The sequence below is a fragment of the Corvus cornix genome, chromosome 18 (genome assembly GCF_000738735.6).
Source record: "Corvus cornix cornix isolate S_Up_H32 chromosome 18, ASM73873v5, whole genome shotgun sequence".
Taxonomy (NCBI): Eukaryota; Metazoa; Chordata; class Aves; order Passeriformes; family Corvidae; genus Corvus; species Corvus cornix.
The window spans coordinates 3190428-3206793 of record NC_046347.1 but is presented as its reverse complement, the minus strand read 5'-3'; the positions used below and the strand labels follow the sequence as shown (position 1 = coordinate 3206793).

Below are 16366 nucleotides of genomic sequence, written 5' to 3'. Positions count from 1 at the left end.
TATAGTCTGTATATTTATTACACATATAGAAATGCTTCTCTTCATGTTAGCTTTCCATGATTTCTACTGAGCAAAATTTGTTCTTCTATTGCTTTGGGTTTTTTTTTCTGAGCCACATGTTCAGGGGAGGTTTTGGTTGGACATTAGGAAAAGATTCTTCCTGCAGATGTCAGGAGACTGTCGGGCACTGAACAGGTTTCCCAGGGAATGGGCACAGCCCCAAGGCTGCCAGAGCTCCAGGACCATTTGGACAATGCTCTCAGGGATGCACAGGGTGGGATTGTTGGGGTCTCCTGGGCAGGGCCAGAAGTTGGATTTTGATGATCCCTGTGGGTCTCTTCCAACTGAGGATATTCTGTGATTCCTTGTCCCAGTTTTGCACCTCAGTCAGTGATTTAATAACAGGCAGTGAGGAACTGTATGTTGCTGACTGTAGTAACTGTAAAAATTACAAGCAAATTGTTCCACATGCCTCTTCTGTTCAGTTTTGTCACGACCCAAACAGGCAGTTCCCATGGCAGCAGGCATGCCCCACAGAATGCACTGGAATAGATGGCACTTGGGAACACTGGTGAGAAACTTTGGATCCTCTTCACGAGGAAGTTGTTTATTTGGTGGTTGGAATACAGTCTATTGCATCATTCCTTTTCTAGACTGAAATGAAAATAGAATATCATCTTAAATTAACCACAGGCTAATTCAATTAGCAAAATAAACTGAGGTGAAGGAGATGGGCTTTGAAGAACCCAACTCCTCAGCAGAGAGATTTATTCCTCTGTTGAACATCTGTCAGTAATTACTGTCTCTGAGCGTCAGTGGCTTCTGGTCACAGACTCTTTCTGGCTGTTCCTCACACAACCCTTTGGTGGCCTTTGACTGATGAGACTCTGCTTCATTTTTCTGCTCCTGATTGAGGTATTGTAGTGCCTGTGTGTTGGTATTCTGAATATCCACTGAAGGGAACTGTTTTCCTTGTGTGTGGTTCCATTTTCCCCAGGGGATTCACCTTTACAGTGGTTATTATGCATCACCCAGGTGAACATGTAGACATAAGTGACATCTTTCTGCCTCAATATTCTATATTTGCAGTAGATATAAATTGGTTTTCATTGATTTTTCTTCTCTTTTCTCCCTGTGTCTGAAGGACTTTGGTATTGATATTTGGGCAATTTTTTTTTTTTTTAAAAGGTAATCTCAAACCTGTCTGTGCTGTCAATTTTTTATTGCAAGGCATGTTAACATGAGTCTGAATCTTGAAAAGACTCTTGTCTGTCCTGTCAGAAATGTTTGTGTTCTCCCCTCACCCTTCTGGAGGTTGCTTGAACACATTGTGATTTGCACAGGACTCAAACATAATCTGTCCAGCACAGCATTTGTTCGGGTTTTTTTTCCTAAATCATTTTAAACAGCTATTTGTCGTTCTAGTGTTCCCCTCCCAGAAAGAAGTCGATAGTGTGATTTTCTCTCTCTCTTCTATCAAAACTTAAAATGCTTTATGTTTTGAAGATAAGGTGTAAACTTAAGGAAATTTCATAGTAAAAGCAATTAAATATGACAACCATTCTGAATATTTTGGGATTTATTAGAAAAATGAGAAAATCTATTGGGCCAAACCTGAGACTGAGTGTACTTCAGTATCTTGTTTCTGTTTTCAGGAAGGACATTCTCAAGCAGCTCCATCTTATGTCAGTGTTACAAATGCAGTTGTGCAAGACTGATTCTTGGTAGATTTTGTATAAATGGAGAACAGAGGTTGGTTCTTGTGTTGGAGGATTCCTAACAGGGATGGAAAATGTCATATTTTAAGTTGTTCAGCCTTTGGCTACACATTAAAAATACCAGTGCTAAATACTTTATATGGATGTGAAAAGCAGTGCTGCTGTCATCATATTCCTTACAGGATCTTTGTGTGCTTTGAATTCAGCCAGTTTCCTTATAGGCATCTTACACTATCTGTTTATGGAACATGAGGTTGTTCTCACAGTGCTTTTGCCTTATTACATTATTTCAATAACATTTGTCTCTAGTGAAAACAATTGCAATTTCTTAACCTTTGTGTAATAGTTTTTCATACCTCAGTATCTCAGTAACTCTCTTCTGAAGTTTGCTTTGTTCTGCAGTTATCCTGTTGGACAGAGTAAGAAATATTTCAAAGACAGACATAAAGAAAATTATGTCTTATCTTTTCACTGTTCCTTTCTTTTTGGCTTTCTGTTGGCCAAGGAAAAGGCATTGGTTTTAAAACAAAGAAACCAAAACCAAACTGATTTTGGTAAAAGCTTCATTTCTCTCACCCTGAAATGAGATTTCAATTAGAAGGCTATGTTATGAAAAGAATATTTTAAAGCCTGTTTTTCTTATTGGTTCTTGTTAGTTTACACTTGGTACTGGTTTTGATGTGCCTTTGGTTATCTGTTTCATGTAGTTAATTCACATCTCTATGATTCCTGTCTGGTTTTGGTTAATGTAAATCATTTATTCATTGGCCTGCCCTATCTTACACTCTCCACTTCCTCTGACCAGCTTTTTTCTGCCAACCAAACTACAACTCCTATTCCTGTTTCTGTAGACCCACGCTATATGTGCCAGGTGTCAGCTGCAGTCACCTCCTTCAGATGCCTGAAACATCTCTGCCAGATAAGCTGGACCTTGGCAACTCAGTCTCCTGCTTTTCTTTTTATTTTTTGCAACACTTAGTTTGTTTATGATACCATATCATAAAGGTATGTGATGTCAGGGTGCTAAAAGGAGACTGAAAAAAAATCAGCTCAAGATTAAGGAAGAGTAAAAATTCCGTTGTGGTGAATAGACTCGATGAATCCTAGTGGGGCTGTTCCTCTAAAATAGAAGTGCCAGCCATTCTTAGTTTTTGTGGGAAATTACATCATTTTATTCAAAACCATACAGCTGGGTATGCATAGAAAATATTCTACACAATCTGAGCTCTCAAGGAATTAAGGAGCCACAAAGATGCTGTTCATGACAATGTCGCAGGACTGACCTATTCTGACAGCAGAAGTAGGAAAGGTGTTAGTTTGGTCTCAGGTGTGTTTTGACAGAGGCTAACAAGTGTTTACTTAAAACAGAATTGCTCTACATTTCTTGATCCAGCAAAGAGATGGGATGAACATACCATGGCAGAAAAAAGGCAAAAGAACTTGGAGGAAATTCTTACAGTAGAATTGTGGGTCATAACTCACAGCAGTTAGTAATGATCAACATTACATCCAGTGAGTGCTGCACTGATGAGATTTGGTCCTGATTATGCTTCAGGTCTTCATTGTGTAGAACTCTTGGTTAGAAATGGGTAACAAACCTTCAATGCTTTTGTATAATCAGGTCTAATTTTAAACATTAAATAGAAGCATGAGGATTAATTGACTATTTCTTTGGCACAGGTCTTTGTCATGCAAGACTGGATTGCAAGGCAAGGGGGGGTTTGCATTTCCAGTTAACAGACGCTGCTGCTGTGGCTTCTAAAAATCATTTTGTGGTTTTGGGATGCAAAGTTCCTCTCTGAGTGATTACCCGGGAGAGTGGAACAGATGCTCTCTGTTCAAGACATTTGAGTTTTCATTGTCTCACAACACATGGAGGCTTTGAGACTGTGGCTTTATCCTTTTGGTCACTCATGAAGTTACTCTGTTCCAGCGTGGCTGAGTCAACTACCCACCTCCTCAAACTGCTTGAGGTCAGTTATATAATTGCTCTTTGCAGATAAGAATTAATTAGCCTGATTATTTTTCATAGTTTTTGGATGGGTTCCCCACCTGGAGAGGAGCAATTCCTCTGTGTCAGTGACTGATTGCTGAGCCAGAAGCTTTCTGCCTTTTGCACTTGTAAGAAATGCTGACTGGTTCTTTGGGCTGTGTTAGGAAGCAGGCAGCCTGTGGTTAGAATGCACAGGATAATAAAGCATTTCTACAAATGAGCTGGCCAGCCCAGTGAGCTGCTGGGTGGCTTTGGCTTGTGCAGTGCTCCTTTCCCTTCTCTCTGAGATCGATAGCATGTTAACAAGTGGCAGGTCAGGTAGCTGTGTTTGCCCTCCTCCCTGTTCCTCCTACAAAAAGTGCGTTCTTCTGGATGTCTTAGGTTTTTTTAGAGTACTGCACTTTACAGCTGTATTGCTTAAAGAGATCTGAAAGTCATCCATAAAGGAAAAAATGCTAACATTTGAGGCATAGCTGTTTATTTTCTCCTGTTAATACTTAAGTCACTTCAGGAACTGGCTGGGTGTACCTGGGGAGCTTCCCATCATCCTGACCATTTGCTGTTTTCAATATTTTGCAGTAATTACACAGTGCTTTTTTAACACTTTCCCCTTGACCAAGATGCATTTGTGAGAAAATTACTAAGTCACAGCACGAGTCCTGCTAAGTTTTACACACGTCGTTAAATTTAAGCATGTGAAGAGCTCCAGGACAGTTACCAGGATTGCTCAAAGATGTGGCTGTGGGTTTGAGGCTGTGTTGGAGGAAGCTGTTACTGCCTACAAGGGTCTTCTCACCTCGGGAATGGAAAAAAAAATGTGCTTGTCAGGTGCAGGGATATTAATGTGGGAAATCTTTCTTCATTCAGTTGTGTAGGGTCCGGTATTTGAAGGGTTTATTTTGTTACATCACACGTGAATGGTACTGAGGTGGTTCTGCCAATTAACTTTGTAGGATTTTGTTTAATAAAAATCAAGTCTCACTGGAAGCCTGGGACACTTGCTGTAATAAAACGATTATGGATAGCTCCTGATGGCTTTTAAAAGCTGTTTAATTGCTGGTTGTGTCAAAGTAAGCAATTAGGGTCACTTAATCTACTTGATTATTCATCATATTCCTCTAGTAGTGTTCTATGCTTGGGATCTGTGAAAAAGTGCATCTTGAGAAGCTGCTGCACTCATTCATAGCCCTCAGTACAGGGCACATGTAATAAGAAAACCCAAGAAGGAAAACTTCGTTCTATGACAGTGCTAGCCCCACCACAATCAGTGGCAACTGAATGCCCTTGTGTTGCTACAGCAGGAGCTTCAAGGAAAAATGAAAAAGTGTAAAAATTTGTAGTCATTTAAAGGAAGGTTGGTCAAGTCAAGCAGTATTAATGGATTAGATCTTAGATGGTGCTTGCACATTTCTGTTAAACTCAGGCCAGATTGTTTTAAGGTTAGATGGTGCAGATAAGGTCTCCAGTTCTTCATTTTTGTGATGCAGTCAGATGCTGCTGCATAATATGATGTGGGCTGGATAACACTGCATTACTTGGCATGAAGCAGAAGAATGTAAGAAGTGCTTTGAGAGCTTGTTTAGTGTCAGTGGCAATTGCAGAGGTTCGCTGGGATGGTTAAATGATTAAATTTTGGTCAGTAGCTTTGTTCTGTCCTGGATAGTTAAGGCAGACGTAAGGCAGACAGAGAAAAAGGCCTTTTGCTTTTAGTCAACTGGCAGGGGAGAAAAAAGTGTGAAATAGGATGTGTCTCCAGTGCAGCTCTGACATCAGGGCCAGGTTTGTTCATCGAGTGGATTTTTGGGGAACCCAGACACTCAGAACAGCACTGGAGAATGATGTGTAAGTGTGAGCTGTTTACCACATGTACCTGCTCTGATTCCTGCTCTGTGCAGCAGGGACCACACCTGCACGTGGGCAGGTCGGAGTGACCTGTACCTGTGCTGTTGTGATCACAAAGAAAGTGACTAAATCTGTACCAATTTAGAAAAACATGGGCAGAAAGATCTCAGCCCCCCTCTTGAAATGAATGGAGCTTCTGACAATGGGATCTGGTGTTTGCTCTGCAGTGCTGGTCATGCAAAAGCAAACAGACCTTCTACTGGTGTTCAGTTCCTTTTCACAGAGCAGCTTAGTGATGGTGGGACCCTTGAAAAGAAATTTCAGTGCAGACAGATTGCAAAACTTCAGCATTCCATGTCAATGGCTGTGTTCTCTGTGCTGTTCTGTATGAACAGGACAGGAATTGTATCAGCTGTGTGAATTCAGTACTGCATGTTATTAATGAATTAATACAAATTAAGAAAGCTGATTCACATAACAGAAGATGTTAAAGTAGCAGCAGTGCCTTTAACTTCTGCAAACTGAGCAACCATAAGGGTGGTGAAAAGTGCTGCTGGCCTGATGGAAATTCACCTGGCTGCTCTCCCATTCTGCTGGTTTTCTCTCTCTGCAGGCATGGGGTGTGTTGGGAGATGGAAATCCATGGGTAATTCCAGCCAGCAGGGCCCTCAGGATCCCAGACCAATTGTTAGCAAAGCAGGCACAACATTTCTGTAGCCAGCAGAGCCAAGGGATAAAAACAAGCTGAGAATCAGGGAGTCATAACTGGCTCTCTGATGCTCCACATTTTCTGTGCCAAACATATGTTGGTATAGAAGAAAGTCTGATTCTAAATACCAAAGTGTGGGCAAGATTTCACTAAAGTTTTCTGTAAAAGAAACCAAAGCTCTAAACTGTTGCTATATTTTACTGCATCTGCTGTGCATATGAGATTGTATAAATGGACTGAACCAGTATGGAATTATGTTGTAGCTGCCTGTAAGAAGTGCTGACACAATCCTAAGGGTAAAACTAAGGTTTGCCATCACTTTGCAGGTAGCAGGTACGGTGTTCTGTTCCTAAGCATTCACAAAATAGTTCTACAGTTGAAGGTCTGTTGACTCAGATGTGCAAACCCAAAAGTTTCAATTTCAACTTTACTGCTGGATGTTTGTTAGCAGGTTGACTGGTTTTTGTCCGAAGTGTAAAAATGTTTAATGTCTTCTGAATTCACAGAATGGTTTGGGTTGGAAGGCTCCTTGAAGCACATCTCATTCCCACCCCCTGCCATGGGCAGGGACACCTTCCACCAGACCAGGCTGCTGGAAGCCCCGTCCAACCTGGCCTTGAATACATCCAGAGATGGGGCAGCCACAGCTTCTCTGGGCAATTATTTTTATTAATAAGTAACAGTGAGCTTCACTCCTGTAAAAAATGCAAATAAACAACAGCACAACCCTGTTCTCAGCAAACCATGGTGAGGTTATGGAGCTGTTACGGTGACATGTTTGCAGTGCTTATGTTGATATATAGGCACAAATACATTTTAGCACCCTCTTTTCAGTTTATAGCCAAGAGTGTTTAACTATTTACTGTTCAGTTTTGACAGTCCCTGTAACAATGAGTATTTGGATCAGGTAAAACATTTTCATTGCAGATGCTGTATTTGACAAACTGTGTACAATTAATGCCATCTTTTTGGTAGCCTGTAACATTTTCAAGTCAAACCCAGTGCTGTGGACTCTCGCTTAGTGTTTCCATGCTGTTACCTGTGCCAACCCCTCCTGCGTGCCGTGCCCTTGGAGCAGTGACACTCAGCACTCGGCTGTCTGGGTGTTCGTGTCAGGTCACTCGCTCACTTCTTGTGCCCTAGCTCCTCTGAGAAAACTGGGACTGAGTCGAGCTGTGTGCACAAATACAGCCTGGCTTACCTGGAACTTGTACATTTGAAGCGCTAAACCGATTTTCCATGGATGTTACAAAACTCTGACAATGGGGAGTTACCTTTGGCTTTAACCTGACCCTCAAAAGGCTGTCAGATGTGTATGAGGGATCAAACTTACAGTTTTATCTTGATTTTTATTATTATTTGTTAATATTATGGTATTTTGAGGCTAAATTGGAGCAGTTACCCAGCACTCTCGTAGTGCCTCTTGCTCACTCTCTAGCACTATTTGTCTACTAGTATTTAATTCATTCTCGATTCTTCCCCCTCTCCCCCCCGCCCGCTGCAGTTCCTAAGGGCGCTGCTGGCGGAGGGCAGGTGCGGGGCCCGGGTCCCCGCGGGCGGCTGCCAGCGGCCTTGCGCAGGTGGCCGAGAGGGAGGGAAGGGAGTGCGGGGGGCGATGGCCGGCAGGGGTGGCTGTCCGGGGGCCAGCTCCGCGCTTTCCCTTCTCTCCCAGCCGGCGGCCGGGAGGTGCTGCCGGGGGAGCTCCGCCCCGCTCCCCGCGCGCGGCTCCGCTCCGCGTTTTCCGGGCCGCGCCCCTGCGCTCGTGCGCCGATCTTCGGACGTGCGGGGCCGGCGCCGCTCGCCATTGGCCGCGCCGCCGTAGCCCCATGGGCGTGCGGGCCGCGCATTGGCCCCGCGCGCTGTCAGTCACCGCGTGGCTGCGTCAGGGCCGGGTGCGCGGCCCCGTTCCCTGCTGTGTGCGGGGCCGGCGCGGGGCCGGTGCGGGCGGGGCCGCGCCTCGCTCGTCCCTCGCTAAGATGGCGGCGGCGGCGGCGGCGGCCGCGGCCGTGGCGCGGCTCGAGGGCCGGGAGTTCGAGTACCTCATGAAGAAGCGCTCGGTGACCATCGGCCGTAACTCGTCGCAGGGCTCGGTGGACGTGAGCATGGGCCACTCCAGCTTCATCTCCCGCCGCCACCTCGAGATCTTCACCGCCGCGCCCCCGCCGCCGCCGGCCGGCGCGGACGGGCCGCCGCCCCCGCCGCAGGGGGACCCCTCGGGCGGAGCGGGGGGCGACTTCTACCTGCGCTGCCTCGGCAAGAACGGCGTGTTCGTGGACGGCGTGTTCCAGCGGCGCGGGGCGCCGCCGCTGCAGCTGCCGCGAGTGTGAGTACGCGGGGCCGGCGCTCCGGGGCCCGCCGGAGGCCGCGGGTGCACATGGCGTGTGACAGGCGGGAGCGGGCCCGTCCTGCCCGCGCCTCCTCCGGCACCGCCCGGCACCGCCGCCGTGCCCTCCGCCGTGTCCTTCCCCCGCACGCCCGCCCCGCCGCAGCCCCGCACGGAGCGCCCGGTGCGGGCTGGAGCGGCCCCGGCGCGGCCCCGGCGCTGGCGAACAGAACCGGGTACACCCCGGCTCCTGTTTACGGGTGTCAGAGGAAACCAGCCGGGCGGTTCTTCACGGGTCTGGGGGTGTCTGGGTTGAGGATTAGCGCTGGGGGAATCCTGTAGCCCCCTCGGTGCTTTGGCAGAACTGGGGGGTTGTTCTCTCTCGGTGCTCTGGGGGTTGTTCGGGTTTTGGTGGTAGTTTCTGCTGCTTTGCCTAATTTTAACGTTTATTCTTATGGGTAAACGGAATCATCCACGTGAAATGCTTCTGCTGGCCTTAGCGTTTTAAAATGTTTTCGTTACGTGACAACAAATGTTTTAAGAGGTTTTAAACGGTAATACATTCCTTTGCCATTACCAAACATTAACTGTCTGTGCAAAATGATTTTCTAGGGCAATATGTGAGGCCTGCCCACGACATTTAAGGATGTGTTGAACTGTAAATAAATGATCTGTGCTCTGAGGAGTCACATGTAGGAAAAGTGAAAGTGTTTTGGTTTAGTGTATTTTAGCTGCCTTGACTAAGAAATACCTAAAACGTTACGAGTGCTGTACCTTTATAAAGCACATACTATCAGTGACACAGCCTTAATGCCCTATGAGCTTTTAAACTGTGTTTAGGACATTGATGCTGTATATTTTCTGCTGTGTCTGCCTAATGTTAGTTTTCCCACCTGGTTTCTGTGTGAAAATCAAATTGTCTTACCTTGCTGCTTTCTAGGAAATGCTCATTCTGAAGGGCTTTAACAGTGCCAGTGTGTGTAGAGAGTTGTATAATCCTGAATATAGTCGGAGGACTTGTTTGACCTTTAACTGTCACTTCTATTTTTGCTTTCTGTTTTTAATGTTAATAATTATTTGGCATGTGGTTATATGAAATGTAGATCAAATACTTTTTTTCTTTGTAAGTACTATGGTATAATATACTAATTGTAAGCACAATTGTACATGATCTGTGCTGATTTCAAACAGTCTACAATTAGTTGGAGTAATTGAGTCAGTAACATTCTGTTAAATGCTTAAGACCTGAGGAAAAAAGAAGTACTTCTTCTTCATGCTGTCCACTGATTTGTAATTTATTCTAGTTCTTTCCATCAGTGTCGCTTTTCAAGTGGAAAGAAGATTCAGAAGGATTTTTTGTCTCACTTTTTTATTGAACAGTGATGAAAAGTTGTGTGTAGTTAAAATTTCTTCACCAGTGAACGTGGGTGGTGGTGGTGCAGGAACTGGCATTTGCTCAAGTCGGGCTGTGTTCAGAGGTGACACCATTCCTTGGGCTGTGCATACACAGCCTTCAGTTTGCAGTGAGCTGGTGGAAATGGTTATGTCCTGGTTACAAATTGTAGGTGTGTTTACTAGCCATCCTGGCTAGTAAATAAAAGGTGCCCCTGGCCCGGGGCTGGAGTCACCATGCAGGGGGGTGAGCACCACCTCGGGGGGCAGGAAGAGTCTACAGTGTCAGAGTTACACTGATGATTAAGAGCAAATGCTACTTTGTTGCTTTTGGAAAAATAAACCTGTTTCTAAAACACAAGTCTTACTGGGGTTGAATGGGGAAATAGTAGTTTCATTATTTGCAAAGCTTTTTTTTTTTTTTAAACAGTAGTCTTCAGGCAAATTCAAAGTACTGTCTGTTCCTAGGAAGTCCTTACTGTGAATTGCTGGTGGTTAATATTGTTTGTAGTCCTGTTCTTGAGTTTTGTTGTAGATTTAACTGGTCACACTGAAGGTGGTCTCCTGGATTTTAAGAATCAAACTTACTTACTTCAGTATAATGTAAACATTAATTAACAGTTGAAATGTCGTGGGAAAGCGAGTAGTTTTGGTGTGAGCTCAAGATTGATGATTGCCAGCCTCCAGCTCAAGTAATCACCAGATCTATTTTTGTTGTTGTTTAATCCTACTCTGTTGCCAGTAATAAATATGCTTTGCCTATGACTACACAATCATCGGAAATTTTAATGGCAGGTGAAGTTTCAAAAACTCAGGGTGGCCTGTTCCTTCTGTTTGTTTTTAAGTGATCCTGCAAACCAAGAATGGAGGGTCCATCTCTGTTTTGTCTATTTAATAGTGACTTACAAAGGTGCCAAGTACAAAACTCTTACAGACTTGAAATGTCTTATTTACTTGTCAGTAACAATTGTATGTAGTTCAAATGTCCTTGGGTCTTTTTTTTTTTTTGTTTCAGCACAGTGTTTAAGTATGACTGCATTAATAATGTTACTGAACTCCCTGGTTTTGGAAGGAAAAAACAGAAATACACCTTGGTAGTCTCCTGCAAAACACACATTTTAAACATCTGGGGAAATTAAATTATTAATGTTAGAGTATACACTTACCTGTAATAAAGGCATATTTTTTCTACAGATAGAAATGTCATGAAACATGGAATTACTGTGCATTAAGATAAGTGTTCTGGTTGCTATTTTTAATGCTTCCCTGGAAGCCTCACTGGCAATTCAAATGTTGAAGTTATCAAGCAGGAGGTAATAGCAGTGGGAAGTGTGTTTTTGTTTTTGCAGTTCTTGACAGACTCCCATCCCTACTTGTGTATGTACAAACCAGCTGTCGTCTTATGAGATGAATCAAGTGGGGGTGGGGAGAAAAGAGCCATTTTTGAGTGTGTCCAGCAAGGAGCTCTCCTGTCAATGTCATGGCACACGTGGGATGAAAGAGGTTTCAGAGGCTCCTGCTCAAGACACCCAGATCAAAGCAGTGCAATTATTCTTCTGCAACTACCTTTGAGATGCACAGGCTGTCCCTCTCCGGTTCGTAAAGTTCATGTTTTTTAATTGGTTTCATTTGCTGCTTGTGGAATTTCTCCTGCCTTCAGTGAAAGCATTGATTGGATATATTGCTAGGTAAATCATAACATCAATATTTGCTTTTGAGGTACTTGGCTGGAAAAATACCTTTTGTGCTGTGCAGAGCAGCGCTTGTTGCTGGAGCTGTTGTGTACAGCTTTTGGAGAGGCAGGATTCCAGACAGATGTAACTGATACAGCTGGAAAAACAGACAGACTTCTGGGTACAACTTTGCTCTGAAGGAGTGCTTTTGTTTTGTTTTGATTTTGGGGTTTCTTGGATGTGCTTTGTGTATTGGCCTTTGAATTCACAGAAATCCTGACATCTTGGGCTTGACTGTTCTGGGGCAGTGTCTTACTCATTTTGACAAACCCGTAGATTTTGTGTTTTAGTCACCACTTTTGGTTTTGCTTTTCTGGAAGCAGATTTGTGATTCATAAACAAGATACCATGAACATAGGAACAGCGTTTTTAAGTCAGAGCAGAGATGCATTTAGTCCATGACCTGCCTTCAGGAGTGGCCAGTAGCAGATGCCCAGGAAGGAGCATAAAAATGGATTAAGACAAACGGTTGTGTTTCCCTTGGTTTTTGTTTTGGATCCAAAGTCAGAGTTTAAGTCTTGTTGAGTTAAAATAATTTACTGCTTGCATTTTTTTGCTCCTTTTTTTTAGTTGTTGAGTTTGGGTAAACCTTTTCTATCTGCAGTGTCTTTGGGTAGTGAATTCTGCAATGTAATTGGAGCCCGTGTTGGGAAAAATATCTCTTTTTGCTGAGTTTTTTGAACCTGACGCCTGGTAATTTCATTTGATCCAACTGAAGCTCTTTTATAGTAAGAGACAGTAAATAACTCTCCCATTCTGTCATTCATTCTGCAGACTTCTTTACATTACTAAGTGTGGGTGCTCTTACAGTAAATGACATCAAGTGCATTTTACTTTAGCGTAACGTTTACTGACTAATCCTAAGTCAAGCCTATATAGCTGAGAACTATAATTTTATTTGTTGGTATTCTCTTGCTTTTCCTCCTCGTAATGCAGAGGGCTGAACCAATAGTTTTAGTTTGGTCCTGTAGTCTGGAGCTACGGACTGGGGTTATTGCTGCCTTTAAGCAGTAGAAGTTTTCCTGCTGATGAACGTTGGTCGATTCTGAACAAGCATCAAATGTATCTATTCCCTGAGTAAATTCTTTGGAAAAGTTAATTATGTTCAGTGTAAACTGCCCAGGAAACTGTGCAACAGATTGTAAAGAGCCTCAAATTTATCAGTGCACTTTCTTCTGTCATCTAATTGTAGTTACTTAAATTATGTGTGAAGTTGTGATGTCTGTTGTTGGAGCTGTGACTGCACATGTGCTCCATGGAAATTTCTCACTGGAAACATCTGCAGTTTGGCTTCACAGTGGAGGTGAAAGGATCATAACACTTCTTTGGGTAGTGTTCCTTGGTAGCTGAGGAAAAATGTGCATTGCTTGGTTTTGGATTACGGTTTATGTTCTAAAGGTTTTCTTATGAATAGAACAGTTAGATATTTTGAGCAATCAAAAAACCACATTTTTCAAGGAATTTGTGTTAATATATTCTTGCAGTCTGTACTTACAGAGTGTTGTAAGTCCCTCAGGCCATGTGGGCACCTGCTTTCTCCCTTCCTTGACACCACTCTTGACAGAGACAGTGTCTCGTGAGGGCGACAGCTGCCCGAAATGTTCGGGAAACCTCGTGCTTGATTTGTGTTCAGAGGTGTATTTTGGAGCTCCATACCGGCTGTATTAAAACTATCTATTACAAATTACCTCAGAGCATAAAACTAGGGAACATTGGACTTGGCTGTGACTTGACAGAATCAGACTCCAGAAACTTTTATTTACTGTCTCTGGCAGACACTGATCCTGTGCCATAGTGACTAATAAGGTCAACAGGGCTGTGTTTATAGGTGGGTTTTTGGCTACTTTAAAGTAGGATTTGCAAATGTCAAGCTCAGTAGAAGTAGTGTTCTCACTTAAGCAGATCTGATTGAAAAGGAGCGTGGGAGGACGAAGGTAGAGCACATATGATTTGAAATGAAAATAGAGATGAGCGGGAAGTTTCTATAGTAATAATTTGTTTTACAGTTGTTTCTGTCATCTCTTTTTTTTCATATTTGCCTCTCAATTATGCACACCTTCTGAGTGATTTCTTTTGTTGTTGTTAATAAAGCAGTGTTGCAAATTGTCAGACACCAATCAGGTGATTGAGGTAAAGCTTAAACAGTTTATATTTGGATTAATTCACATGCGATATGATTTTTCTGTTGGTATGATTGATATGTATATGAAATGTCCTTACCCAATTCTACAGTTTTACTGATCTTACAAATGTTCTTACATCTGTAGTTAGCTACAGGAGTAGGTACATTCTTTGTGTAGTTTTATGAAATACTACAAACTGGAAAATCATCTTTGTAGTTCTTTATCGTCTGTAAAGTTCCAGTTCTATGAAAGAAGCAAGATTAGTGTAATTTTGGAAGAAAGGTGCAAAGTCAGTATTAAAACTGTCTGTTCCAAGAATCTGCAGTTGAAAGAGAGTTTTGAGATTCTTACTTCAGTTATAATAATGAGGTAGGAGATATGCAAATTAAATCATTCTTTGCATTGATTAAATCAAAATACCAAGGTGCCATGTTTGAGTAGTATGATACACTTAATCAATAGCAAAAGTAGTAAGTTAAATGAGCTAATAAAGAAAATATGTTAATCTTCCACCATGGCTTTTCAAAATAAACATGTATTATTGATTTGCTTATAGTTAGGTAAGGACACTGTCTTATAAATACTCCTTCATGAAGGTAGATGTGTTTTAGAGAATAATTCTGCTGTGGAGGAGTTCTGCTGCTCTTGGGTTTTTCTTTTTATTTTTTTGAGCATGTGCAATTGTCATGGACAAAGCAAAAGATTTTTTTGCAGTCATGCCTGAGCTATCCAAAATAAGATTATGCTTCTCATTTGCTGTATTTTTCAATGAATGCAGCAACTCGTCAAGACATCTCAAGTCCCATTAACTTATATAAAATTATGTAAAATACAGGAAAAAATACAATTTCAAAGGAAATCATGGATTTGTCGTGTGGTGTGAGGCCATGGCTTTTGCAGTTATAAGGAGTTTTCACAACAGTTCACTAATAAGCTGCTGTCTGTGCTGAAATACTGGGAAGGTGGTGGGTTTATCTGCTGCCTTGCTTGTTTTCATGATAAAAAGTTGATGTGTAGTGACATTTGTTTCCTGCGACTTCCTGCCTTTAAGGAGTTTTTTGACCTAGATAAAGCAGTCAGAGGGGAGGAACCATATTTATTCTGCAGCTATTCCATGTTGGATGGTATAGGAAATAAATGTTCTGTTCTCCAGTTAAGATTTCCCTCACTGCTGTTCTGTCACTGAAGGGAGCTGAGGCTTCAGTGAGTTACACTCAGTGAACACTTGCAGAGCTGGTGCAAATTTTTTGACATCATTTTTTACAGGGCAGAAGAAGGTCTGTACATGCTTGGAGTCTGTTTCTTCACGTTTGTGTGTGTGATTCTGCTGCAGCCCCTGCACGTGCAGCTTTGTCCTCTTAGGTTCTGCCAAGCAGGAGCTTGGACAAAGCACTGTCTCCGTGTGTGCCGGTGGGAGGAAAAGTTTCAGTATTCAGAATTTCAGAGTGTCTTAATGAATATTAATACGAAGACAGCACCTTTGTGTTTGTCCATGTGCACCAAATGAAATGAAAACCCTGAGCCCATTGACAAGCAGTTCTGTCCATCCAAACGTTCCTGTTGACTTCAGCAAGGCAGCTCCTGTGGATAAGGATGCCCATGGAATTGAGCTTTTGGGGAACCAGAGCAGTAAAGTAAAAAAGCTGGAGTCCTGTCATTATCAGACTGTTAAGAAGTGGAACAAAATCGGTATAAAGTTGACTGGAATTAATTTTAATTCAGTGCTGGTTTGAGGCTTAACTTTAAGAAATACAGAAGAAAGCTCCAGCCAAAGCCTTGCTGAAAGCAGAAGTGACTTCAGTGTTAGATCAGACTGCTCAGCACCTTGTCCATTTGGATTCTCTGGGGACAGGGGTAGCTATAACTATATAAAGTGCTTCATGTAACTACAACCCCATGTTGAAAAAAATACTGTCTGTGTTCCCAATAGCAGAACTTTCAGAATGCACAGGCTGGTTAGAATAATGTGCAGCTTAGTGCTAAATCGTGGTAAGAAATACCTGATCACTACTGGATTTTGTGTGGTGATCTGGAGTAAATGCAATTACTGATAAATATTTACCGTGTTGTGAACATTGTCCTCACAAATAATGAGGGCAAAAAATAGAATGAATCAATTTAAAAAAACCCCAAAACTGTCATTTGGAAAAGTACACAGGGCAGAACTGTAGAGTGAAAGCCATGACTGTAGAGAGATCATGAGATGCCTGTTCTGAGATGATGTGTCAAAGCATTGATGTGATGACTGTGTGGAAATTGGGGAGTGGCAACGGGTGCTGGAGCTTCACATCGTTCTGGAATCAGTTCTGTGTTAAAGAATCTTGCAGAACTGCAAGGATTTAAGTGGAGGGTTGCTAAAAAGAGTTGAAAGCTGGAAGAAGTCCCAAAGAGTGGGGGACATAAGGGGTTCAGTATGCTTGTTTTATCCAAAAGGAGTGTGAGGTGGATGGCTTGGTGTAGATAATTTCTTGGGGCTGAATTAGAGTACTAAAGGCTCTCTAATGGATCACACACACTCTGGTGTGGAACCAGA

The 16366-nt window shown here is 42.8% G+C and overlaps 1 protein-coding gene across 1 annotated transcript in view; it reads left to right on the top strand.

The window, feature by feature from the left end:
• The first annotated feature begins 8221 nt into the window (after positions 1 to 8221).
• FOXK2 (forkhead box K2) overlaps positions 8222 to 16366 on the top strand; it is a 46537-nt gene continuing 38392 nt past the window's right edge. The window contains exon 1 of the mRNA XM_039562611.1: positions 8222 to 8585. Within this exon, the coding sequence (XP_039418545.1) occupies positions 8239 to 8585 (347 nt within the window). The 5' untranslated portion in view covers positions 8222 to 8238. The remainder of the gene's footprint in view (positions 8586 to 16366) is intronic.